The sequence below is a fragment of the Erythranthe guttata genome, chromosome 4 (genome assembly GCF_056151865.1).
Source record: "Erythranthe guttata isolate IM_541 chromosome 4, IM_541, whole genome shotgun sequence".
In the NCBI taxonomy this organism is placed as follows: Eukaryota; Viridiplantae; Streptophyta; class Magnoliopsida; order Lamiales; family Phrymaceae; genus Erythranthe; species Erythranthe guttata.
The window spans coordinates 3,887,345-3,912,951 of NC_142536.1; the positions used below are offsets into that span (position 1 = coordinate 3,887,345).

The 25,607-nt window shown below is 35.5% G+C and overlaps 6 protein-coding genes across 7 annotated transcripts; 4 read left to right on the forward strand and 2 right to left on the reverse strand.

Moving 5' to 3' along the window:
• The first annotated feature begins 358 nt into the window (after window positions 1–358).
• On the forward strand, window positions 359–2,239 carry LOC105963403 (cytochrome b-c1 complex subunit 8). Its single transcript, XM_012987837.2, has 2 exons — window positions 359–739; window positions 1,973–2,239. The coding sequence occupies exons 1-2, from the start codon at window positions 570–572 to the stop codon at window positions 2,019–2,021; spliced, it is 219 nt and encodes a 72-aa protein (XP_012843291.1). The 5' UTR covers window positions 359–569; the 3' UTR covers window positions 2,022–2,239.
• Window positions 2,240–2,691: 452 nt separating this feature from the next.
• LOC105963207 (AP2/B3-like transcriptional factor family protein) lies at window positions 2,692–5,168 on the forward strand. The gene is made up of 8 exons (XM_012987629.2): window positions 2,692–2,819; window positions 3,463–3,554; window positions 3,644–3,706; window positions 3,803–3,898; window positions 4,129–4,196; window positions 4,295–4,454; window positions 4,546–4,752; window positions 4,848–5,168. The coding sequence occupies exons 2-8, from the start codon at window positions 3,477–3,479 to the stop codon at window positions 5,040–5,042; spliced, it is 867 nt and encodes a 288-aa protein (XP_012843083.2). The 5' UTR covers window positions 2,692–2,819; window positions 3,463–3,476; the 3' UTR covers window positions 5,043–5,168.
• A 234-nt stretch (window positions 5,169–5,402) lies between these two features.
• LOC105963311 (large ribosomal subunit protein uL16) lies at window positions 5,403–7,275 on the reverse strand. The gene is made up of 4 exons (XM_012987737.2): window positions 7,228–7,275; window positions 5,960–6,461; window positions 5,784–5,865; window positions 5,403–5,658 (listed from the first exon to the last, which is right to left on the reverse strand). The coding sequence occupies exons 1-4, from the start codon at window positions 7,235–7,237 to the stop codon at window positions 5,569–5,571; spliced, it is 684 nt and encodes a 227-aa protein (XP_012843191.1). The 5' UTR covers window positions 7,238–7,275; the 3' UTR covers window positions 5,403–5,568.
• Window positions 7,276–9,126: 1,851 nt separating this feature from the next.
• LOC105962949 (putative LRR receptor-like serine/threonine-protein kinase At1g06840) lies at window positions 9,127–15,715 on the reverse strand. The gene is made up of 21 exons (XM_012987329.2): window positions 15,432–15,715; window positions 15,042–15,188; window positions 14,664–14,814; window positions 14,465–14,536; window positions 14,296–14,367; window positions 14,056–14,199; window positions 13,882–13,953; window positions 13,725–13,796; window positions 13,547–13,621; window positions 13,363–13,431; window positions 13,219–13,287; window positions 13,055–13,126; window positions 12,869–12,955; window positions 12,657–12,725; window positions 12,054–12,559; window positions 11,795–11,953; window positions 11,071–11,354; window positions 10,480–10,531; window positions 10,148–10,398; window positions 9,903–10,037; window positions 9,127–9,759 (listed from the first exon to the last, which is right to left on the reverse strand). The coding sequence occupies exons 2-21, from the start codon at window positions 15,166–15,168 to the stop codon at window positions 9,373–9,375; spliced, it is 2,925 nt and encodes a 974-aa protein (XP_012842783.2). The 5' UTR covers window positions 15,169–15,188; window positions 15,432–15,715; the 3' UTR covers window positions 9,127–9,372.
• Window positions 15,716–16,431: 716 nt separating this feature from the next.
• LOC105963042 (putative LRR receptor-like serine/threonine-protein kinase At1g06840) lies at window positions 16,432–22,278 on the forward strand. 2 transcript variants are annotated; one of them, XM_012987515.2, is made up of 21 exons: window positions 16,432–16,778; window positions 17,117–17,275; window positions 17,456–17,609; window positions 17,733–17,804; window positions 17,903–17,974; window positions 18,065–18,208; window positions 18,308–18,379; window positions 18,457–18,528; window positions 18,624–18,698; window positions 18,774–18,842; window positions 18,921–18,989; window positions 19,108–19,179; window positions 19,276–19,362; window positions 19,482–19,550; window positions 19,670–20,175; window positions 20,298–20,453; window positions 20,540–20,823; window positions 20,927–20,978; window positions 21,061–21,311; window positions 21,420–21,554; window positions 21,707–22,278. In XM_012987515.2, exons 2-21 carry the CDS (start codon window positions 17,158–17,160, stop codon window positions 22,064–22,066), a joined length of 2,889 nt encoding a protein of 962 aa, XP_012842969.2. In that variant the 5' UTR covers window positions 16,432–16,778; window positions 17,117–17,157; the 3' UTR covers window positions 22,067–22,278. The 2 variants fall into 2 exon arrangements, with proteins under 2 accessions (XP_012842969.2, XP_088672646.1); XM_088816520.1 differs by having other exon boundaries at window positions 16,472–16,841.
• Window positions 22,261–25,313, forward strand: LOC105956046 (geraniol synthase, chloroplastic). The gene is made up of 7 exons (XM_012979871.2): window positions 22,261–22,911; window positions 22,991–23,261; window positions 23,432–23,810; window positions 23,931–24,149; window positions 24,233–24,371; window positions 24,493–24,747; window positions 24,827–25,313. The coding sequence occupies exons 1-7, from the start codon at window positions 22,678–22,680 to the stop codon at window positions 25,124–25,126; spliced, it is 1,797 nt and encodes a 598-aa protein (XP_012835325.2). The 5' UTR covers window positions 22,261–22,677; the 3' UTR covers window positions 25,127–25,313.
• Window positions 25,314–25,607: the final 294 nt, after the last annotated feature.

Here is a 25,607-nt window from a genome sequence, read left to right on the forward strand (position 1 = left end):
TGATGACTTATTGAAAGTTGATGATATATCAATAAAAAATTAGTGCATTTTTTTCCGGTTATCGCTAGGGATGTCGGTTTACTCAACTTGGATCGGACTCGGTTTCGATCAATGTGGATCGGATCCAAAAAGAACCGAATTTAAAATCAACCTATAAAGTGTGCAACACGAAATTGTACCAATGAGGTTTTTGTCTTTGACTGAATTTCAAGGATGGCTTTCTGCTAGTTTATTTATCACAAAATTGAGGGGTGTTGCAATTATCGGAACATGAGGGTATTTTTGTAATTTGACCTTATCTCGGGTGGCTGTAATTTGCCTTTAATATGAATTTGGGTGAGAGGCCCATTATCAGCCCAATTAGTCATTGGCCTTCTAAGCAGACTAAAATTGCCAATAGTATAAATAATTAAATAATTAATAATTAATAATTAATAAAGAAAAAAGAAGAAGATAGATATTAATTCTCCTTATTCAGCATTTCATCAGCCATTTGTTTTCGTCGTTCGCTAACTGGAAACTTTTTCAAACCCTAATTGGTGGTGTGGTGCAAATCTAGAGAGAGAAAGATGGGGAAGCAGCCGGTGAGGATGAAGGCGGTGGTTTACGCCTTATCTCCGTTCCAGCAGAAAGTGATGCCGGGCCTCTGGAAAGATTTCACCGGAAAGATCGCCCACAAGGTCTCCGATAGTTGGATCGGCGCCACTCTCTTGCTCGGTCCCCTTGTCAGCACATATTCGTAAGCATTTCTCTCTCTATATATATTTCTCTTCTATATCGCATCTCTGTGTTAGATCGTGTTCGTGGTGTTTCAATTGATATCTGGTTTTTTTTTTTTTTTTTTTTTTTTTAATTTTACCTTGGATTGGTGTATATGGCTGTGCAATTGTGTGATCTGATTCCGTTTCTAATATATCATTATTAGTTTTTGGAAGGAGCGATGGGAAATTTTGCTATTTTTTTATCTTAAATAATTAAAATGATTACTTTACTGGTGCTTATGGATGTTCGTCCTAGAGGCATGTTAGAATTTGTTTGATAAATTGATGTTTGAATCTTCATTTAGACATCTGAGAAAGACCTTGTGATGAATCTGGAAATCTCAAATGGAATATTAAGTTTGAAGGAAATGTGTAGTGTAATATAAAGATGAAGGGTGAAATTCTTCAATTTTTCATAGTGTTGTCAGCTCCCTGTTGGGTTGATCGCAATCGAATTTGGGACCCACCTTTGTGGGTTGGAATAATGCGTGCTGCTGGCCTAATTTTCTTAAATCTGGCAGAGCAATTAGGGATCAGGTGATAGGGTTTGTATTTCAATGTTTTTGAAGCTTTAATCGCGAATAAGCTTGTGTACTAACGGAATCTAGATAGGGTACTGAAATGAATATGAAATTCCTTTGCTTTGTCTCATCCTTCCCTGAACAAACATCTATTATATGGAACGATCTTTATGGCATGGAGTTATATTAATCAGTAATGCTCAGCTGAAGTTATATTAATCAAGAAATGCATGTCTTTGTTCAGCCAGTTTTTACGATACACATTTTCTTTATCTTTCGTGATGTTCTTGAATGTTTGTGTAGAATCTTATATTTGCTCCGAAGGGCATCAAGTTTGACTGTTGCTATTGCATCACCATCCTCTTTTGACCGCGATGTAGATATGCATCAAATCTCTGCTGCTACATTACATTGTCGAATTCGATGATTTGCTCTTCAGCTTTTTTTGTTCTTTATGAATATTCAGTGATGAGTTAGCACAGTTATGGTTACTTTTCGTTGAAGCTCAAATCCTTTGACATTTTTGTTTCAAACTGTTTTCATACATATGTTTTCCCTGCTCGGAGCTAATAATTACTCGACTTTCTTGGGAGTTAGAGACTGGCTTTTTTGTAATACTCTTATGTAATGATGGTATTATTTCTTTATGTAATACGACTGAGTGATTCGCTTTGCCACTGTTATTGGCAGGTATGTGCAATGGTACCAGGAAAAGGAGAAGATGGAGCACAGATACTGAAGTCAATATACTCAATTTGTCTGTTGAAGGTCCCGTAATTTCTAGAATTTTAAGTCAATAAGCTGATGTGTTATGCCTGCGGATGCAGGTCACAAATTCTGAATTTATATTCGTTTGCAGTTGTCGGGTTTTTTGAACATTTGTGATGTACTCAAATGATTTTCCGTTTAAGCTGAATGAGTTTTGTTGGATTTTAATAGTAAATACTCGTTTTGTTATACGGCCTTATGCTTTCCATGTTACTCAACACGAGTTTGCAACTTGTGTAAGGACTGGATATCATCTCTAATAAAACAATCGTGACTTTAAATATACTTTTTTATAATATTTGATTCGGGGTATTGTGAAATTGAGACGGCTCTCGTTCGATTTTCTTAGGCTGTTCATTCTAATTTTCCTCGAAGTTCAGTCACAACTTATTATTTCTTAAATTTGGAGTAAATTTTTGACTTGCATATTGAACGATGTGAATCTGCTCGTTGCTCGGTGAAATTCAACCGATACAATAATTAATGAAGGAGAAAGTAAAATTGCATTTTAAAGCCAAATCCAAGTACACACTGTTGCATGATGTTATTGATAACGGCGTTTATGGGCCGCTTCCTACTTACCAAAATGACCAAAAAGCCCATTAAATTCCGTCCAACAACAGTACAAAATGGGGTCTATGGGCCTCATACAAGGCAAGAAAGTTTCTCTCTCTTCATTTTGAAAAGATCACTTTTCCCTCGCCGTATTCTCTCTCACCGCTCACCACTGTCACTCACACTCATTCATTCAGCTAAAACTTCACAAACGGTAAAATAAATAATTATATTTTTTTTTTTTCCTGCATCACTTTTGCTATTTTCTTTAATGTAATAAAATATCTGATTTTTATATGCATCTTGAACTCATCCATAAATGTTTGTGTATAATATGTCTATTGAAATTCCAACCAAGACCCCATTTTTTCTTTTCTTTATGACCAGATCATACTCATAATTTACGCGTTTGGCTTGGTAGCTAGTGTGTGTGTGTGTGTGTGTGTGTTTTAATTAAAAGCAGAGGCCTACTGGATTGGAGATATTCGTGAGTTTTAAGTGATTTCTTTCAGTTGTAATCATTTACTTCCCAAAACGTAGTTTAGGGTCTCACTCATTTTATCTATTTATTGATTTTTAATTATCCAAAGTTCCGGGATTTGGGTCGCTGTATAAGTATTCTTCTGTGTATATATGGGGTTTGCAACGAATTCCGGAGATTTTAGGCCGGAAATGTAATATATATAGTTGTTTCGATTCACAGAGTTTCTATTTGTCAAGTTTTCTTTCAGTGTAGATTATTATAGTTTTGGTACTAACTTCAAATCTTGCTGTGTACAAATTAACATTGTGTATATGTCTTCTGCTTTATTTACAAGTTGGGCATAATTATCTATCTAATTCTGTACAATCGGCAGGGCTTTGGTGATATATGGCAAATGAAAGCAGTGCCACTGCTTACGAAGAGGCTCGAAAGCAGAGGCTTTTAGAAAACCAAAAAAGATTCGAGGTAATAAGATAATATTATGTTTGTATTGACATTATCAATGTGATTGAACGTATGGTGTTCGATTTTTTTTTCTTCTTATTCTCTTGCAGGATTTGGGGCTCTTGAAGTTATCTAAGTACTTATCGAATCTCAAAAAGCCGGAGAAATCCCAGGTTTTTATTTGACCTTCCATTGCCCTTTGGCATAGTCATATGTATATATATTTGACGCTTACTATGATACGTTCGATGTCTTTTTCTGCCATGTAGAGCCGACATGTTCGATCCAAAGCAGCTGATAACTTCTTGATAGAGCCAAGGCGCTCTTCTCGTGCACGAAATCCAGTTCCTTCATACCGTGATGATGTAAGTCTTTGTGTTGCCACCTCATCTGCTTTAATAAAAATCAATCAAGAAATTCGAGATACTAGTTAGTACATCTAAAGATTCCTTTTTTTTTACACACTGCTCATTTTTTTTTCCTTGTGAAGTAAAGAAATGAACCGAGCTAAAGCTGGTTTCGTGTTTATTTTCTACCGTTTCTGTTGTTATATAAGAACTCAAACATAGACTACTCTTTTTACTCGTCGTTGTAGGTTGATGTTGGGCTTGGTGGGCTTCCTTCGTCGCGTAAGAGATCAAAGTTGAATTCTTCATGGGCAAGGTAAAATATTTGATTTTTATTTTTTTTCGTCTCTGAATTTCAATTGTAGTTAAAACTGAAGCATTTCACTTACTATATTGGTGGTTCTCGAATGGAAGTTATCTTGCAAGACCACTCGAAGAAGTCAAAACGGCGTCATACGAAGAAAGAGTTCGAGCACACAAGTGCGCAGAGAAGCTCCAAAGCAACCTCCAAGACGGAAATCCATCTTTTGTCAAATCAATGGTTCGATCCCACGTTTATAGTTGTTTCTGGCTGGTAAGTTATCACATGTTCATCTTCATCTTTCTATATGTAGATAATCAATGGAGTGAAAAATTGACTAAATAGTAAATATTCATCGGAGCAGGGGCTTCCGGGTAAATTTTGTAAAGACCACCTTTCCAAGTCGACAGTGGATATGGTATTAGAAAACGAAGAAGGCGAAGAATACGATGCCAAGTTCATTAGCGAGAGAACTGGGCTTAGTGGGGGGTGGAGAGCATTCGCGCTGGATCATAAACTCGACGACGGTGATGCTTTACTCTTTGAGTTGATTGAGCCCACAAGATTTAAGGTTTGTTTTTTGACAAATTAGTTTTCTAAAAATATATATATATATTGGTGATGATTTGATTTACTCGGATAAGATGAAACAATCGCAATTTGCAGGTTTATATATTTAGAGCATTTGATGCTGAGGAAGAAAACGAGAAAGAGCTGGTTTTGGAACATGGGAGTGATGGTGAGGGAACATTAAACGAAGAGACGAAGAACAGAAAGAAGAAGGATAACAATTTAACCAAACCGAAGAAAGAAGAAAGTTCAGAGATTTTAGGTACGAGGAGGAGTTCGAGGAACAAGTGAACATGAGAGAGTTGTAGACGAAAGTAATAGGCTTTTGCGAGTTGTAAGGGTCTGTTTAGGGAAGAACCGAGGACGTCGTATCACGAAAAACTATGTTCGTTTGATGCATCTTTTTGTAGATTCAGATTAACTTGTGGCAAACACTACATAACCAGTTTTTGTAGATTCAGATTAACTTTTGGCAAACATTACATAACCAATTTCAAGTTCAATGCCTTCATTTCTAGCATCACACAAATTGCAAATCGAGATAAAATTAGGAAACATGACTGAAAATATTGAAATTTAATTTAAATAAAGTGGGGTAGTTGTATAAAGTTCATAAACTGATTGATACCTTAGATATAAAAGCCGAACACAAATTTAACAAAATTCATAAAATGAAAACGAAATTCGAATCTCAATAATTCGGATATAGTCAGAAAAGAACAATACAGACTAGAGAACATAACAAAATATCCCAAAATTAAAAAAAAATTAAACTTTCGCGTCACAGGCGAACAACACAGGTATAATCTATCCTGATTCAAGCTTTAATATCCTTCGCCATTGGACCCTCGGATAGGAATGCAGTTCCTGGCTTACGGTTTGCCAATCGCCCATGGCATCCCAAATACTGCACAAAAAAAAATTCATAAACAAATTAAAAAAATTGCGCTACATAAACCAAATACCAACAAGCAAAAATAGTTGCTAAAGCATCAAATTAAAAAAATCAGTTCCAATTTCAGCAAAACAAACCTTAGCATTGACACCATCAGATTGAATCTTGCCCTCTGATTTCCATTGCACGTAATCACTGCGGCTGAACTTGGTGAAACCCCTGAAAGTAAACACAGAAAACTCAACTTAAAACACGAGCCCTCGATCAAGAATAAAGTTTAGTATTTACACAGAAAAAGAACAAAAAAAATTACCATTTCCTGCTGACAATAATCTTTTGACGACCAGGGAACTTGAACTTAGCACGACGAAGAGCCTCCTGAGCATGATGGCTATTACCATCCTTGCACCTGACAGACAAAAGAACCTGCCCAATAGCGACACGAGCACAAACGCCCTGTGGCTTACCAAAAGCACCCCTCATTCCAGTTTGGAGCCTATCGGCACCAGCACACGAGAGCATCTTGTTGATACGCAGCACATGGAAGGGGTGGACCCTCACCCTCAAGTGGAAAGCATCTTTTCCAGCAAACTTGGTCATGTACTTGTTGCACGCAATACGGGCAGCCTCGAGCGCCTCGCTGGACACGTTCTCCTTCTCCCAACTCACCAAGTGGACACAGAATGGGAATTCATCCACTCCCTTCTTCTTCATGCCCACATCGTAGATCCTGATCTTAGGATCAGGCACACCACGGCAGTAGCGGGATTTTGGGTATGGCTTGTTCTTGATCTGACGGTAGCACCTTGCCGGTCCTACAAACAAGAGGCATATATATCATCAGAATTTTGAACACTATTATCTTTTTTATTAGCATTTCCAAAACATACATAAGCAATTGCTATTGTCAAATCTATCTTGGAAATGATTTCATTTGTACAATAGGAGAGAAAATGTAGATTGGAAAAAGTCGAAAATGGATATTTATACACACATATTAAAACATCATTCCAGATCCTGTGAAAACATAAAAGTAACGAGCTAGACACATATTCAAATGAATCCAGATACCCTCAAATCATCAAACGTAGCTAGTCTCCACAATTAATTATCTATAACTTAAATCTGAACACAAATTACACTGGAAACAAACAGAAGAACGCACATCTTGGTTGGTTAACAAAATATAACCTTTTTTTCCCAGTTTACCAACATAAAACCCTTGAATTCTTCAAAAACATCACAATTAACAGGATTCAAAAACACTAATCAATTTCATAACTTGAAAATTAACAGGATTCACACCTAAAAACAGAGCATAGATTCTAAACGGAAACCAAAAATGAATTCCAGATAACAGAATCAAGCAATCGAATTAAAAAAAAAAAAAACCCTAATAAACACTAAAATTCAAAACGGAGATGCTATATGCGAATCTCAAAGTTCACATATCGTAATCCGAAACAACGAAACATGAATATTTATCCATCTCTGAAGATTGTATTTACAAAAAATACTTGCATATAATAAATATAATAAAAATACAAAATGGAAAGGATGTATTGTTGAGAGGAAGCTTACTTCTCCCCATTGCGATGTCTTTGTTCAGCTGCTGAAAATATGTGTTCTAGGGTTTGCTACAAAGCGTCAAATGGTATTTATAGGGGAAATGATTACGTCTGTGCTTACGTTTGGGCTTGGGTCATATTAATGTGGACGGGCCAGCCCATTTCTTTGAATATTACACCATGTCCAGAAGTTTCGGCCCGAATAGGTCGGTTCAATTGAAGGTTAATTTATATAATTAAATTAGTAGCACTAACACAATATTCTTAAAACAATATCTTAATTTTGTTGATTAAAAGAGTTTTTAAACATTTCATATTTTATACCAGAATTTAATAAAATTTAATTTAAGGAATCAAACATCTTACTGACTAAATAGTTAGTTAGTGGAATTTTAATCCAATCTCACTCACTTAATCCAGTGTATTCCGATATAGGTAAATAAACGAGTCCTTAATTAGCTCGTTATTTTTATAATTGATCCTCGGATTGCAATTCTATTGTGAGAAGTTTTATACTTGGATTAGAAAAAGGCGGCGGTTATATGCAAGCCCATTTTTTTATTAGTTCAAGACCTTTAACATAAAAATACTAATTTACCCTTAATGAAATTTAAAATCAAATAAAAAACACAAAACATTAAAAAATAAAAATAAAATCATTTCCTTTGTGCAAGACCAAATAAAATACATAAATCCAGAGACCCCTCTTCCTTATTTCACGACTTAAAACTCTCATTCTTCTCCTTCTTCTTCACAAACCCACAAAGAAATCCTACACATCAAAATTATCAAATACATACCAAACATTCACGATGGAACCAGAAAACAATGATATGGTGGTTTACGAGGGTAGAGAACACAATGAAATATGTTTTAACCCTTTATTTTTACTTTTGGGTCGTTTTTTTTTTGGGAAAAAAATTCGACGATACAAAAAATCGGTCTGCAAATACCGATTTTTGTTACTAAAGTCGGTAACCACATTCCGATTATTTGAATAAAAATCGGTACTTAAAAACCGATTTTTGTAGTAAAAATCGGCATGACAACACCGATTTGTTTTTGTATTATCGGTATTGTCATGCCGACTTGTACTACAAAAATCGGTTTTTAAATACCGATTTTATTATCTGTGTTTTTTTAAGACCGTTTTCTCATACTTTCGTGCATCAACCTAGGGGATTGATGGAGGATTATTCAAATGAATTATCTAACGAATAAATATTTGAGATACGGAAAGCTCTACTCGATTGGGTTAAAGGCGTGGTAGACGCCACCGAATGGTGATAAACATTTTCGTTTCAAATATTTAAAAAATATCAATTAACCAAATATATAATGTATTATTTAAAAAAAAATTCAAAAAATATCGGTATTCGAAAACCGATTTTGTACTCAATAATCGACATTAGAACGCCGATTTTGACCTGTAAAGTCGACGTTGTGTCGCCGATTTGGTTAACAAAAATCGGTATTATGACGCCGATTTTCGTGTACAAAATCGGTCTGGATAAACCGATTTCGGAAACCAACGAAAAAAAATAAAAAAACCAATTTCAATATCAATTTTTTTTCCAAAATCGTCCAAATCATTGCAACCCAACAAGAAATAAGCATATATTAATGTTCATTCGTATTATTTATCAAGAATCGATGTTCGATTAATGTTTTCGAATTTACAAATAAAAATTTCGTAAAAAGGACATCGATGTTCGATTAATGTTTTCGAATTTACAAACAAAAGTTTAGTAAAATGGACTTACTTGTTGGTGGTGGTAATGGTGCGGTGGGTGGGTCGCTGGTAAATATCTAACTTTGTAATTCCATTTTATAATACGGAAAATATACGTGCGTGTATGTACGTACACAAAGTATTGTATATGACTCGAAAACCTTGTATTGTACTCCTCCATTTTCATATTAAGTGTCGTTTAAGATAATTTACCAAGAAACATAATAAAGAGATACAATTATACAAATGTTAGCCATGGCTATCATGTATTTTTTCAATAAATATAAAATATCAAAAAAAAAAAAAAACCACTACCTATCTGTTACTGCTGATGTAGAAATGCAGTTCATACAACCACTGTACATAACTACGAAAAAAATCCCATAAACAGAAATCCGAGGAAAGAAAAAAAAAATCGGGGAAAGATCACCTAGGCTCAACGGTGTGAATAACTCCACTGACAAGATCAGTGCTTCTAGAAACATCTTCCGACACAAAAGGAGTTGTTCTTCGGCTCGGTATAGAAGATGAAGAAGATGAAGAGTAGGGTATTGAAGTAGTACTGGCCACCTTGACAGCTGGCTCACTCACAAAAGACGAAGAAGATGATTCAGTTATCTCCGTCTCGGGCATCATCAGCCATATGTTTTCGAGTTCTCTTACAACTTTCGCCATTGAAGGCCTTTCTTCCGTTTCGTTTTTGCAGCAACTGAGAGCCAGAATTAAGAATTTCTCCACACATTCTGAAGGATAAGACCCCATTTTATCATCTATGATAGAGAATACCATGCCTGAAAGGTACGCGGTGTTGACCTAAAGCAGACGATGATCGAACATTAGGGAAGTTTTTTGAAAGAAAAAAGAAAAACATTTTTTTTTTCAATTTCACTTAACATGTATCAACGTAAGTAACGTTTTGGGAGTCACTTAACATGAACGAGAAAACTTAGTAGTACCTCGCGGACGATATTTTTGCCACGAAAAATCGGGTGCAACCCAGTTAACAGCTCCAAGAACACAACTCCAAGGCTATAAACGTCACTTTTATCTGTCAACTGATGAGTCAGGAAATACTCCGGATCAAGGTATCCCTGCACAGTAATTAATCAGAAGATGTTATTTCCCCGTAACATCATAAAAATTAATTATTTACTAATAAAATAAGTCGAATTTCGATTTTTATTTTTAAATGATTTCTCACCGGGGTCCCCTTGACTACGGTAGATACATGAGCAGGCACAGCTCCTTCAAGCTCAGGCATCGTAGCTAATCGTGACAGTCCAAAATCGGCAACTTTGGCGGTTAATTTGGAGTCCAATAATATATTTGTAGCTTTGATATCTCGATGAAATATTGGAGGGTTTGCTTCTGCATGAAGGTAATGTATGCCTCTCGCTGCACCTAATGCTATTCTTACTCTCATTGAAAAATTCAGAGCCACTTTAAACTTACCTGTAGCAGTATCAATCATGAGAAATATTCTGTATTATTCCAAAGCACGATATAATAATTGCGTAGTATCAAAATAAATACCAGATAGGTGATCCCTCAATGTGCCATTAGACATGAATTCGTAAACCAACATCTGCATGGCAAAAAATAAACGAGCTAAATTACCGTTCTCCAGGGAAATAATATGTATGTGGGGGCTGCTAAATGTTGTTTCAGTTTTATTACTACCGTTTCAACTTTAAATGTGGTTTCGACCATTTATCACTCTTAATTTGACAAAATTCAAAACACCAATTTTGTATTCCTTTGAGTTGACTTTCTAATTCAACTTGAATAAGCTGAATTGGATGTCGGGTGACAGAAATATGCATGAATGGATGATCACTGGCTAAAACTTCTACGTTTTGAGTTTTCGGAGATTCAGGCAGTAACTCGTTCATGCATAATTCTCTCACCTGACATCCGATCTAGCTGATTCAAATTGTATTAGATAGACAACTCAAAGAACTACATATTTGATGTTCTGAATTTTGCCAAATTCGGACTGAGAAAGGGTCAAAATCACATCAAAGTCGAAACAGTACCAGTAGTAAAATTGGAACTACTTTTAACATTTCAAAGCTTTTTAAGGTTTTACGAGTTCTATTTTTTTCTATTCTTTATGAATAATACCTGTTCACCCTGTTCATCACAATATCCGACCAACGACACCAAATTTCTGTGGTGCAATCTTGATAATAATTCTATTTCAGTAAGAAACTCATGTTCGCCCTGAAGAGATCCCTCTTGAGCACGTTTTATGGCAACAACTGTTCCATCTTTAAGAATACCTTTATAAACCTTTCCGTAACCTCCTTGACCAATCATGCTCGATTCACTGAAATTATTTGTTGCCGTTGCCATTTCAGCATAGGTGAAATCTTTTGTACCGTCGATTTTCACTGAGATTCTAGATGCTGCAATAGAAATGGAATGATTTTATTATTATTATTAATTTATTTTATTATTACAGGTAATCAAATAACAATATTTTAGATGCAATTCCCTATTCCGAGCTAAGTTTCATGATCAAAATAAATAATGTTGAAAATCTTCATTAACTGAAGAAGCTTCGACGATTGGTTGGCATATTCCAAGTTCATGTTCTGAAATTGCTTGAAGTCAATAATAACGTGTCAAATTAGTTACCGAAGAAATAATAACATACTAGTTGCTAGTCATGTGACTGTTAAAAATTGAAGTAGCGATTCTCCATGCGATGTGGCAAAATTTGTATGTTGTATAATAATTTCATCTTCAATAAAAAATTAGGGTAATTAGTTTAAGCATGTTTCCCCCTAGACATCACAAACTATGTAATACATGCATAATCAGAAATATATATTATGGTACTCACATAGATGACTTCTTGAAGATGGATGATGTTTCCGAATGTACAATCTCAATATAACAAGCGACACAAATGCAGATAAAGCAATTGTTCCAGCTATTGTTCCAAGTATAATTCCAACTAGTGCTCCTTTGCTTATACCAGACGGCGAAGGCGTAGGAAATTCTGTAACAGTAAAAATATTATTTTGAGTTTCTATTTTTTTTTCATCTAATTATTGATATAAGAAAGAAGATAAAAAAAAAAAAAAAAAAAAAAGACTTGCCATCTCTGTAAACATCCGAAAGTGTGAAATTGAGAAGCTCAAAAGGTCCGAATACTTTGCTGTCACGGATCCTCCATCCACTAAACAAGCTCTGAATTCTCATAACCTCACTCTTATTAAATATCCTTACGCTGTTATTTACGTACACTGGAAAAATCTCGAGGTGCATTCTAAGGCGGGGCCCGTTTTGCCATACAGCAGAATCGATGTGAAGCTGATAAAGATTCAAATCGAGCCCAGAAGTTAGGTACTCTTTGAATGCATCGTAATACGGAAGAAAATCGGAGAATCCAGGACTCTTTAAACGGTAGCCAATGTACAGTGGAGCAGCACAAAAGCAACGGATTGAAGGAGATGATGGAGCGTAGTCATAAGGAGGTGGGCATGACTGAGGGAGACAATCGTTAAGGTCTTTTGTAGTGTTTAAGGTTTTATCAAAAATTCCTCCACGAGGTGAGCATAGCTGAACTAGGCTCTCGTTTGAGCAAACGGGATTCCCCTGAAGCCTGAATTTTGTATATTATGTTATATACAAAATTCTGTTCTAAAGAGGAAAGAGAAATTGAGACATCGAAATCTGTTTTAACTATATAAATCACGAACCCGATTGTGACGTTTGGAGGGATGAGGAGACTGCCTGAAATATTTGAAAGTTTATTGTTCTCGAAATTCCTGCAATGTCGAGAAATAAATATTGGTAAATTAAATTAAAGAACACAATCTTGATTTGTTTTTTTACTACATGGTCATATGTTTGAATTTGAAAACGGTTTGAAAGAGAGCATTATTTTCGAGTTTCAATACTGAGGCCTTACAGAATGAGTCTCTCAGATGCATTTAAAGTTCTGTTTTGCCAAATGACAGATGGAACAGAACCGATCAATGAATTATTTGCCAGTGACCTGCATTGAAGATAAATTTATTTAGTATTTCGTAATTTTATATGCATTATAATAGTGACATAAAATTAGAAGTAACTGGAAGAAGAAAAAAATGCTCACAATTTCTGTAAAAGAGGAAGTTTTGAAAAGCTCGGAGGAATAGTTCCATTCAGATTGTTGTTAGAGAGATCACTGTATAGAAAGAGCAAATATTCATATACTTTCGACGAATATATTTCATAAGCATTGAACAAACTGAAAAAAATGTAAGATTAAATTCTTACATAGTTGTGATATTTTCCGAGAGTACACCTGTTGGTACAGATCCACTAAGATTGTTGAGGCTCAAATCTCTGAAATTGAGAGTGAAACCGAATTATAACACGATATTAACAGTTAATTCATCGCGAGTATATACAGATACTTACATATAGGCAACATCAGGCAAATTGCTCCAATTAGGAATGGGGCCCACCAAACTGCAGTTCCTTAGACTCCTGATAAAGTCAAAAATCGTAATTTATCTAAAGAGGGATCTTGAATGTTTCTGCTTCAGTCTGAACTTCAACGCTTTTAAAAAAGGGAAAAAAGAAACACATTGGATGGACTTACAACTTTAGCAGTCGAGACATATTGCCATACGAAGAAGGTATTGTGCTCCCATTAAAGTTGTTATTATCAAGTTGACTGTAAAAGAAAATAATGGAAAAAGTTAATTACATAGACAAAAATGTAATTGCATCAAGCAATATGAAGAGTGAACACATTTAACGAGGCAAAGAAGGCGTACAATATTAGTAGATTTGGCAGTTCGGATAGCTCCGGTGGAAGATATCCCGATAAATTATTATTATCAAGCAGCCTGCACAAACTTACAATAACTAAGCGATAATATGTTCATCACAATGTGTAATTTTTTAAAATAAATGGACGTGAATTCAACTCACAGATGAACAAGAATCGGAAGTCGAGATAGCTCTGGCGGTATTTGTCCACTAAGTGAATTATTGTTCATGTGGCTGACCAATCAGAACAGAAAAAATCAAGAATAAGACGAATTCAGAAGGGTACATTTCTCTCAGTTCAATATAATCAAAATAAATCAAAGAAGAATATTTTACAAGTGTTTTGCTTTGGTCAAGTTAGCAAAGGACTGTGGTATTTGTCCAGATATTTGATTCTGGTCAATTTGTATTCTGTCCAAGTTGGACAGATAACCAAGCTCATCGGGCAAGGAACCAGTTAGTTGGTTTCCGTTTAAAAGCCTGAAACCAGAGAAACAAAAACAACAGTTTATATATTAAAAAAAATCAAGATAATTCACATCTAGCACATCCAATGTACTAATCGCATCTACTCACAGCAGTTCCAAAGTTGTTATGTTGCCTATCTCCTTCGGTATAGTCCCGCTAATGTTGTTCCACATAAAGTCCCTAAAAAACAATTAATAAAAAGCCGTTATTTAATTTGGCAAGGCAAATGTGCTAAAGACTGTAACATAAGGGTAAAAATAGGAAATACAGTACTCACAGTATCTTCACATAAGATAAACGGCCGAGTTCTGGAGATAAACTTCCTGATAGATTCATGTTTAGCAACAACCTGGAAAAAACAAAAAGGACCCAACAGAAATATGGATCAACGAATCATATCGATAAAATAAAGAATTCATCCAATATATAGTTATTTATAAATAATACATTTAATATTCGAAGTACAGAAATCGTACAGTTCTCTAATATGGAAGTAGCCATCGTCGAGAGTTGTGTTGTAGCAGATAACCCCGGTCCAGTTTGCAGTGCATGGATCCCCTTTCTTCCAGTTGCTTAGATATTCATATTCATCGGTCAAACTTAACTTGATTGACCGCAATGCATTCACTACAGAGAAACATCGAAAAGTTGAACCATAATCACTACAAACTAGTAATAAGACATATGGTATCATGGGACTTTATATTGATTATGCTTCTTTAAAGTAAACAAGAATGTTTATATAAATAGACTAAATTGTATAAATTATTTCTACGCCCGAGATCCCTAATTTTCCCCTTTAATTTAGACTAACAAAATTCAAGTTAAAAAAACGAACAATACAAACGGTTTACCTTCAACCGGATGCGTGTTTTGGCAGTTTGAACCAGTAAGCAACAAAGACGATACCAAACAGAAGCACGCGATTAACGCTGTCGGAAGTTTAGCATAAGTTACCGTTTTCCCGAGATTATCAATCATTTCCAATACTTATCTCCAGCCTGGAGAAAGAAAAAAAAAAACGATGAACGGAACCGAAAACAATTACCCTCTCCAAATACAGTAGCCAACAAACACAATCAGTACTAATTATTAGCAATTTGCAGTAATTAAACATAAAACTATTCATCAAGTACATAACTAGCAATACAGACTTGCTCTAGTAAGAAGAAACATCCAATTCCCAATCATTACCAATAAATCACAAAAAAATTAGGTCTAATTTTATATACTGCAACCAATACCTTCAAAACGACGACGCACACTGCGGATACAACAACAACAAATGCAGGAAATTAAATGGGGGTTTTTGTATGTGTGTTGGTTTTTACAGAGCAAGAGAAATTGGGGTTGAGTTGACTCTGTTGCCACTCGTGGATAGTTAAATATATGATGAATAGTGGTGGTGGTGGTTGGGGTGGCGATGAGGGCAGCAACGGCAGCCATCTTTTTCACCGAGGGCGGTGGTGGTAATATTGAATTGTAGACCATGACACAAAACTCAGCGCATATTGTGGAGGGTCTTTTCATTTGCTTTATTTAATTCCGTAGCCTTTTGGCTTTTTTATTGACTTTTTTGCCCCTTTCTCTTTTTTTTTTTAATTGACTTTTTGAGGGTTTTTTTATTTAGTGAGAATGATGTTTTAATAAAACGTCGAAGATGTAAATCGAGTACGATCGAATAAAAAATAATGAACTTGTATTTTATTTTATAACAAGAAAGTCTACCCAAGTATAAAATGACAATGCTGTGAAATCATCCCACAACCAACTACGAGGAGGCAACCAAATGAATAGGACTGGCTTTTGACATTAATCTGATTGATTAATTCGTATAGAATAATACTACCAAACTTAAAAAACAAATATTTATTTAATTTAATTTAAGTACTAAATTAAACAAAATAAAATATATAATGCCATAATTGTGATGTTTCAAAGTGAGTTTATATTCATTAATCCTTAAGGTTATATAATTGAACAGTCAATTATTTGGGGGTATTTTAAGAAAGAAAAAAAAAAAGGAAAATCCTAAACGATTGGCTAGATTTTTCAGATATAATTAAACAGTAGATTATTTGGCGGTAAATTTTCAAAAAACGAAAAGGGTAAATAGCACTTATCCCCCTATATTTTAAACTTTATGCACACAACCCCTTGTACTTTCAATATAGCACATATTAAAAAGTTCAAGGGGCCATGTGTAAAAAGTATAAACTACAGGGGGCTAAGTGCTATTTTCCCAAAGATAAAATTTGGTGGTACACTTCTTCTTCTTCTTCCCGAGCCGAGGCTCCGTACACTGTCAAATAAATGGATAATAAAATTAAAAATTATCAGTCGCACTGAGTCTGTTTCCACTAATTATCTGCAAAAGTCAATCAATAAGCTTTGTTTATTCTTAAGAAAAAAAAATTGAATGAACAAGCCACTACTTGCTTATGATTTTGTTTCTGTCTACGATTTGGGTACCGATCAGCCAAAAAAGAAAAAGAAAAAAATTAAAAATACCCACGATGGCAACCCAGTCAATTCAACCCGCGTTTGCTGATTCTTATGTCTTTCAAGATTCCTACAACCCCTTTTTCTTGGTCTGCAGAAAAACTCTGCACTGTGTGTGTGTGTGTGTTTTTGTTTCAAATGAACTTCTGAAGGTACATTGTGCAGTTTATTAAAATTGGGGGTGTTTATTTTGTTATCTTGTTTATAGTGTTTTTTTTTTTGTTTGTGATTTATTGTTTGATTAACTGGTGATAATTGGGACATGTGTAGTGTTTTTGCATTCGAAAGTCTCGAATTTTAGGGTTTGTTCTATATTTTTAGGCTTTCAAGGATGTTAATTATGTTTATTTCTGGCAAATGATTAGTACTAGTTGACAGTAGTGTTTGTTGGCCATTGTATTGATTTATTTTTTTTAAATTTATTCAGTTCGATTCGTCGTTGTTTGAGGCTGGAGCAAAGTGCTGGAAATGATTGACAATCATGGAAAAACGGAGCTTCTTCCAACGACGTTACTCGTGTGCTTCTGTTTGGTCTCGTCTCTGTTGCTTACTTGTGCAAACGGCCAAAAAACGCATCCAGTCGAAGGTAATTTCAGAGTTTTGTTTTTAATGTCTAATGCACTTTCTATTCGAACTGCTCTAGATTTACGGTACTCCATTCAATTAAACGTTTCTTGATTTTCTTACTCTAATGAAATGGAATCAGTATTAAGTCCCTATGTTTTGTATAGATTACGATGGTTAACTTTTCAATGTTTCTTCGTAGTGAACGCATTGTTATCCGTTAAGAAAAGTTTGACCGATCAACATAAATATCTAAACGGCTGGAAGAAAGGAGGGGATCCGTGCACTGCAAACTGGACCGGAATTATCTGCTACAATACAACTCTCGACGATGGCTACTTCCATATTAGAGAACTGTACGATTTCCGTACTTCGAGTATTAAATGTGTTCTTTATAAATAACTATATATTGAACGAATTCTTTATTTTATCGGTATGATTCGTTGATCCATACTTCTGTTGGGTCTTTATTTTTTCAGGTTGTTGCTAAACATGAATCTATCCGGAAGTTTATCTCCAGAACTCGGCCGTTTATCTTATGTGAAGATACTGTGAGTACTGCATTTCATATTTTTACTCTATGTTACGATATTTAGCATATTTGCGTTGCCGAATTAAATAACGGCTTTCTATTAATTGTTTCGGTTAGGGACTTTATGTGGAACAAAATCACCGGGACTATACCGAAGGAGATAGGCAAAATTACAACCTTGGAACTGCTGTCAGTAGATTCGTTCTTCTTTTTTTTTTTTTTTTTTTGTAATAAACATTCTGCATTCTTACTGTTGGTTTACCTGTCTCTGGTTTACAGGCTTTTAAGCGGAAACCAACTAACTGGTACGTTGCCCGACGAGCTCGGTTATCTGTCCAGCTTGGACAGGATACAAATCGATCAGAATCAAATATCTGGACGGATACCAATCTCCTTTGCTAACTTGACCAAAGCAAAACACTTGTAAATTATTTAATTTATCTTATTATATTGATTTCCGACAGAATTATACTCTTTCTGAATTCATTTTATTCTCGATTTGTTGTTGTTCTGATTGATCAGACACATGAACAATAATTCACTTAGTGGACAAATACCGCCGGAGCTATCTCGACTTCCGATTCTTGTTCATCTGTGAGTGCGCTCGTTTTAAAAATTCCCGGGTTTTTTTTTTTATAAAATAGTATCTAATTTAATGGAAGTTTGCGCAGGCTGCTTGATAATAACAATTTATCGGGATATCTTCCACCTGAGCTCTCCGAACTACCAAATCTACTAATATTGTATGCCTTTCTTTGCCTCATTATACGTGTTCAATCTCGATATTGCTTGATGCTACTACATTTTTGTCTATTTAATTAATATTTTTCTTTTCCAGTCAACTTGATAATAACCACTTTAGCGGGAGCACAATACCCTCTTCGTATGGAAATATGCCCCAATTGTTAAAATTGTAAGTTCATCCAATACGATCTCTCTATTTTAAGATCCTTTTTCGATCAATTACGAGTTTCTTTGGCTTTATCAGGAGTCTAAGGAACTGCAGTTTGGTGGGGCCGGTCCCAAATTGGAGCAATTTGACTAACATTGCTTATATGTATGTATCTATATATATACTCAGTAACTGTTATATTACATTACAAATTTAGAATTCGATTTCACTCTCAATAATCAGAGATTTGAGCCTCAACGAGCTTAGTGGATTCATACCAACAGGTGCACTTTCTGAAAATATCACAACTATGTAAGAAATTAATCTTACCTTTTTCTGTTCGTTTAATGCTTCAGAAATATATATATGTATATTTTCGCAACAATTTTCGATCTTCCGGAACTAATTCTTTTTTGTTCTTTCTATACAGTGATCTCTCTAACAACAATCTGAACGGAACTATTCCTCCAAGCTTCTCAAAACTTCCTCTTTTACAGAAACTGTGAGCGTATTTTCCGATTCCTTCTAATTTTGCGTATGCATCTAAATTCTCGTGACGTACTAAATTAATTCAATTAATCTGCTATCTTCGATGCAGGTCACTGGCAAATAATTCATTGATCGGTTCCGTTCCGTCAATCATTTGGCAAAACAGAACACTAAATGCATCTCAGAGGCTCCTTTTGTAAGGCCTCAACGGAAATTTCAAAACTATATGATCGGAAAAGAACGGAAAAAACAAGAAGCAAATCAAATATTGTTCTTCATTATTAATTCACCAATATTTATTTCTTGACATTGCAGGGATTTCGACAACAATAAACTTTCAAATATTTCTGGCAGTCTCTTCATCCATCCTAACATCACCATCGGGTTCGTTTTTTTATATACCTTTCAACTACGACGATATTTTTCCATTTATAAGTTGGGCGATTTTCGACGTCTCGTTTTTTTTTTTATAATTCCTGTTTTACTGTATAAAATAATTACAGGCTTCGCGGAAATCCCGTTTGCTCAAACGGGAAACTAGTTCATTTATGTGCACCTCACGGTCAAGATTTTAGTGATACCTTAAACACTACAAAAAACCTCAACGATTGTCCCCCTCAGTCGTGCCCACTTCCTTACGAGTATGCTCCATCGTCTCCTTCAATTCGTTGCTTTTGTGCTGCTCCACTGTACGTCGGATACCGTTTAAAGAGTCCTGGATTCTCCGATTTTCTTCCGTACTACGATGCATTCAGAGAGCACCTAACTTCTGGACTCAGTTTGAATATTTATCAGCTTCGCATCGATTCTGCCATGTGGCAAAACGGGCCCCGCCTTAGATTGCACCTAGAGATTTTTCCAATGTACGTAAATGACAGCGTAAGGATATTTAATAAGAGTGAGGTTTTGAGAATTCGGGGGTTGTTTAGTGGATGGAGGATTCGTGACAGCCAAGTTTTCGGACCGTTCGAGCTTCTCAATTTCACACTTTCCGATGCTTACAGAGATGGCAAGTCCTTTATTTTTATCTTCTTGTTTATATCAATGATAACATTAAATTAAATAAAAAAAAATTTAAAAATTTAAAAAAAAACCCAATCGAATATCTTAATAACATTTTTAGTGTTGCAGAATTTCCGCCGCCTTCTTCCGGTATAAGCAAGGGAGCACTAGTGGGAACTATACTTGGAACAATAGCTGCAACGGTCACTTTATCGGGATTTGTGTCGCTTCTTATTTTGAGACTGTACATTCGAAAAAATCACCCTTCTTCAAAGAGAAATCCATGTGAGTAGTAGTATCATTAGTTTTGTCGTTTTTTTATTTTATGGTTATTTCAATCGCCTATATTTTCATTCCGTTTTTTATTGTAGCATCTAGAATCTCGCTCAAAATTGACGGTACGAAAGATTTCACTTACGCTGAAATGGCACTGGCAACAAATAATTTCAACACCGCGAGCATGGTTGGTCGGGGAGGTTACGGAAATGTTTATAAAGGTGTTCTCAAAGACGGAACATTTGTGGCTGTAAAACGTGCTCAAGAGGGATCGTTTCAGGGCGAACGCGAATTTCTTACGGAAATTGAATTGTTATCGAGATTGCACCACAGAAACTTGGTGTCTTTGATCGGATATTGTGATGAAGAGGGCGAACAGGTAATATACTCGATAAAAAAAAATTGTACACTTTGATTTCTAAATATTAAAATATTATCGGTAACTATTTGTGTTGCAACTAACTCTAACTGCTTAATTACAGATGTTGGTTTACGAATTCATGTCTAATGGCACGTTGCGGGATCACCTATCGGGTAACATATATTGCACTATTTATTATATGGGATTTTTTGGATAAATAATAATACGGAGTATTTGTTGATGATGCTACTACAGGTGAGAATAAAGTGGCTCTGAGTTTTTCGACGAGAGTAAGAATAGCATTAGGTGCAGCCAGAGGCATATATTACCTTCACGCAGAAGCAAATCCACCGATATTTCATCGAGATATTAAAGCTACAAATATATTATTAGATTCTAAATTAACCGCCAAAGTTGCTGATTTTGGACTGTCGCGATTAGCTACAATGCCTGAGCTTGAAGGAGCTGTGCCTGGTCACGTATCTACCGTAGTCAAGGGGACCCCGGTGAGAAATCATTTGAAAAAATTAAAAAAATCGACATTTTTTATTAGGAACTTATTTAATTTAATGATGTTACGGGGAAATAATTTCTTGTGATTAATAAGCGTGCAGGGATACCTTGATCCGGAGTATTTCCTAACTCGTAAGTTGACGGATAAAAGTGACGTTTATAGCCTCGGTGTTGTGTTCTTGGAGCTGTTAACCGGATTGCACCCGATTTTTCGTGGCAAAAATATCGTCCGGGAGGTATTATTTTCATTGCTTTCATATTTTCATTATATTACGTACAAAACAAACATTATTTTTTATATAAGCTAAGACTTAGTGAAGAAAACAAAATGAGAAAAATGAAAAAAAAAAAAATTCAAGAATTTGCATGTCGTCCGACACATTTGTAGGTCAACACAGCTTATCGTTTGGGCATGATATTCTCTATCATAGACGATAAAATGGGGTCTTATCCTTCGGAATGTGTGGGGAGATTCTTAACTCTTGCGCTCAAATGCTGCAAAAACGAGACGGAAGAAAGGCCTTCGATGGCGAAAGTTGTAAGAGAACTCGAGAACATATGGCTGATGATGCAAGAAGATTATAACCCCGATAGTAATACTAAGGTAACCACCGAAACATCGTCCTTTTTGAGCGAGATGGGCCCGCCCTACTCTTCCTCTTCTTCTTCGTCGTCGTCTTTTATGTCGAGCCTCAGATCAACAACTCCTTTTCATTCTCAAGATGTTTCTAGAAGCAGTTTATCGTGATCGCGATCGCGATTGTGATAGCCGTCATTTCGTTATATATTCTTTTAATTAGTAAATTAATTCATAGTTGTTGATGGAAAGAAGTGATGGATTTGCAGATAAAATTATAATTCCTTGTGTATATATTATTATTTTTACAATATAGTACAATGTTTTTTGGTTCATATACATTACTTTGCATAAATATAAATCCAATGATTTGTTATTGTAAATATTATCAATAATAATAGTAACAATAATGCTAATAATAATAATTGAGTTGGAAAGAGAAGTAGAGTCTAATTAATAATTAATGAGAAAAAGTCATTGTGTTGAATGCTGAAATTATTATTAAGCCCCAGATTTGAATCTTCTTTTTTCGTTTTCTCCGAAAATGACCAAGACTATATAGCTGCATGCTATCGTTTGTTTGGACCGACGACGCTCAATTATTTGCCACCGGCGGCTGGTCAGAATAAAGATTGATCTGCTGACAGCTGACCATTTTATTTCTGTTAAGTAGATTTACTGTTTCAGCACCAAAGCTCGTCTATTTAAAGACGGGCATCGAATTTAGTCTTCTTGCATCAAATTTCGAAAGCTCAGAAAATATACGTATATAGATATAGAATATGGCTAGCATCAATTCTTCAAGGAGCACCGTCGTCGTACCTTCTTTGTCTTCACAACCTGCACCCCGAGCCTCCTCGACACAGCTTCTTCCACAGCAAGCGACGAATCACTTCCCAGTTGACGGTTCGAGTTATCGTGCACGCAGTCTCTGTATCTGCATATCATTGTATTCTCCATCGACAATCACGGGCAATTACGATAATGCCCTACTCAAATACATTCGCCAGCCTATGGTACGTACGTAATATATTAATTGTTTTATTTTATTTCATTCATGTTTACTATTTATTTACTATATACATGTATATGTAGGTATTAATCCCCACACAAGAAGATGAGGGAACGAAGAGGAGAGAATATTTGCTGGAGAGAACTGCACGGGAACTGCAGGAAAGTACTGCAGTAGAGAAATTGAAATTGATAGACACGATCCAACGGTTGGGGATCGGCTACTACTTTGAGGAAGATATCAATGCAATCCTGCAGGTTGAATTTTCCAATGCTCTTATTACGGAATATAACCTCTTCACAACTGCACTACGCTTTCGTCTGCTTCGCCACAACGGCTTCCAAATCACTTCGGGTAATAATTAAAAATAATTAATAATAATAATTGCGTTTAGAATTCTTTTTTTGCAGCAGACCGATCCACAATTTTATTATTGAAAAAGTAATTATATATCTTGATTTATTTTATTCGGGAAATTTGTACAACAACGACCTTAATTAATCTCATTGTGGTATACGGTGCAGATGTATTCTTGAAATTCATGGATGAAAATAGAAAGTTCAAAGAATCTTTGGCCGACGACACGCTAGGGTTACTAAGTTTATACGAAGCATCATACATGGGAGCAAACGGGGAGGAAATATTGGAGGAAGCTGCGAAATTCACCAAGGCTTACCTCCAGCTGCCCATACGCCAGCTGTCCCCGCCACATCATCATGACCAGCTGGTGATCGAAGCCCTAAAGCTGCCGAGGCACATGCGAATGGCTAGGTTAGAAATCAGACAGTACATCGAAAAATACGGTGCGCAAAGCGACTGCGACGCAGCCCTTTTGGAACTAGCAACTCTTGACTATAACAAGGTTCAAACTCAACACCAAATCGAACTCGCAGAAATTACGAGGTGATCGATATATATATATTTATGCGTGTTTGTTAAAAAAAACAAATTGAAAAAAATATTACTAGCTGACGAATATAACGTCACGTTAACGTATAATTAATTAATTTATTATATATTCAGGTGGTGGAGGCAGCTTGGTCTTGTTGAGAAGTTGACTTTTGCTCGCGATAGGCCGTTGGAGTGCTTCTTGTGGACCGTGGGTTTACTTCCCGAACCAAAGTACTCTACGTGTCGAATAGAGCTTGCTAAAACCATAGCCATTTTGTTGGTAATCGATGATATTTTCGATACCTACGGCAAAATGGATGAACTCGTCATCTTCACGGATGCCATTCGAAGGTTTCTTGATATATATATACAAATTCTTTTGGATGTTATATTGTTAAATATATATTTATTTATATGTTTATTACACATAACAGATGGGATCTCGAAGCAATCGAAACCCTACCCGAGTACATGAAGATATGCTACTTGGCGCTGTACAACACGACCAACGAAATATGCTACAAAGTGCTCAAGGAGAACGGGTGGACCGTCCTTCCGTATCTTAAATCTACGGTAATTAAATAGTACCGTTGATTAATTAATTAGTAACATTTTTTTTTGCATACAGTACGACGAACTAAGTCTATTAAGATATATCTGTGCATGCATGCATGTCGTTATTACGTACGTGCAGTGGATAGACATGATTGAAGGTTTTATGGTGGAGGCGACGTGGTTCAATGGTGGAAGTGAACCGAACTTGGAAGAGTACATAGAGAATGGGGTTTCCACTGCAGGGGCATATATGGCATTTGTGCATCTCTTCTTTCTAATAGGTGAAGGAGTCACTCGACAAAATTCCGAGTTATTGCTCAACAAACCCTACCCTAATCTCTTCTCTTTCGCCGGTCGAATTCTTCGTCTTTGGGATGATCTCGGAACTTCCAAGGTATATATATATTAGTCAATATTTTAATTTTATCGTAAGCATATTATTGATATATAATATAATTGATTAAATGGTGTAGGAAGAGGAAGAACGAGGCGATATGGCGTCGAGCATACGTTTGTTCATGAGAGAGAAAAATATAGAGAGAGAAGAAGAAGGGAGAAAGCGTGTTTTGGAAGAGATATACGGGCTGTGGAAAGATCTAAACGGTGAGATGATGTGCGAAAATCGGGTGATGCCGTTGGCGATTATCGACGTCGCGCTTAACATGGCTAGAGCTTCACAAGTTGTGTACAATCATGACGAGGATAGCTACTTCTCTAATGTTGACAATTATGTGGAGGCTCTCTTCTTCACTCCAATTGCTTCATCTCTTTAATTAATATGAAGTTTTTAATTTCTATTTTTATTCAAATAATCATGTTGTTTTCTTATAAATTAAATAAATTCCCCATGATCTTTTAATTCTTATATATGTTTGATTTGGAATTAAAAAAGGTGTGATTTGTGCACCAAAACACTATTGTACTCGATATATAAATATTAATGTTGGTGCAAAAAGAAAAGATTAATTTAATTTGAGTTTTGAAGGATGATATAATTTGTAAGGGGCAAATTACGACCAGCATCTAAGGTAAGGTCAAATTACGAACCTCATGTTTGCATAATTACAAACACCCCTCAAATATATATTATCTTACCTAAAAAACCCTCCAATTGATAAATTTAGGGGCCTTCATTCAGTAAAATTATACAGAAATTGCGGTACGCCAAAATTTCATACGGTTTAGCGTTTAATTACCAAAATTTTATTAAAAAAATTGATTTTTTTGATTTTTTAAAATTAATTTTAGTTTAAA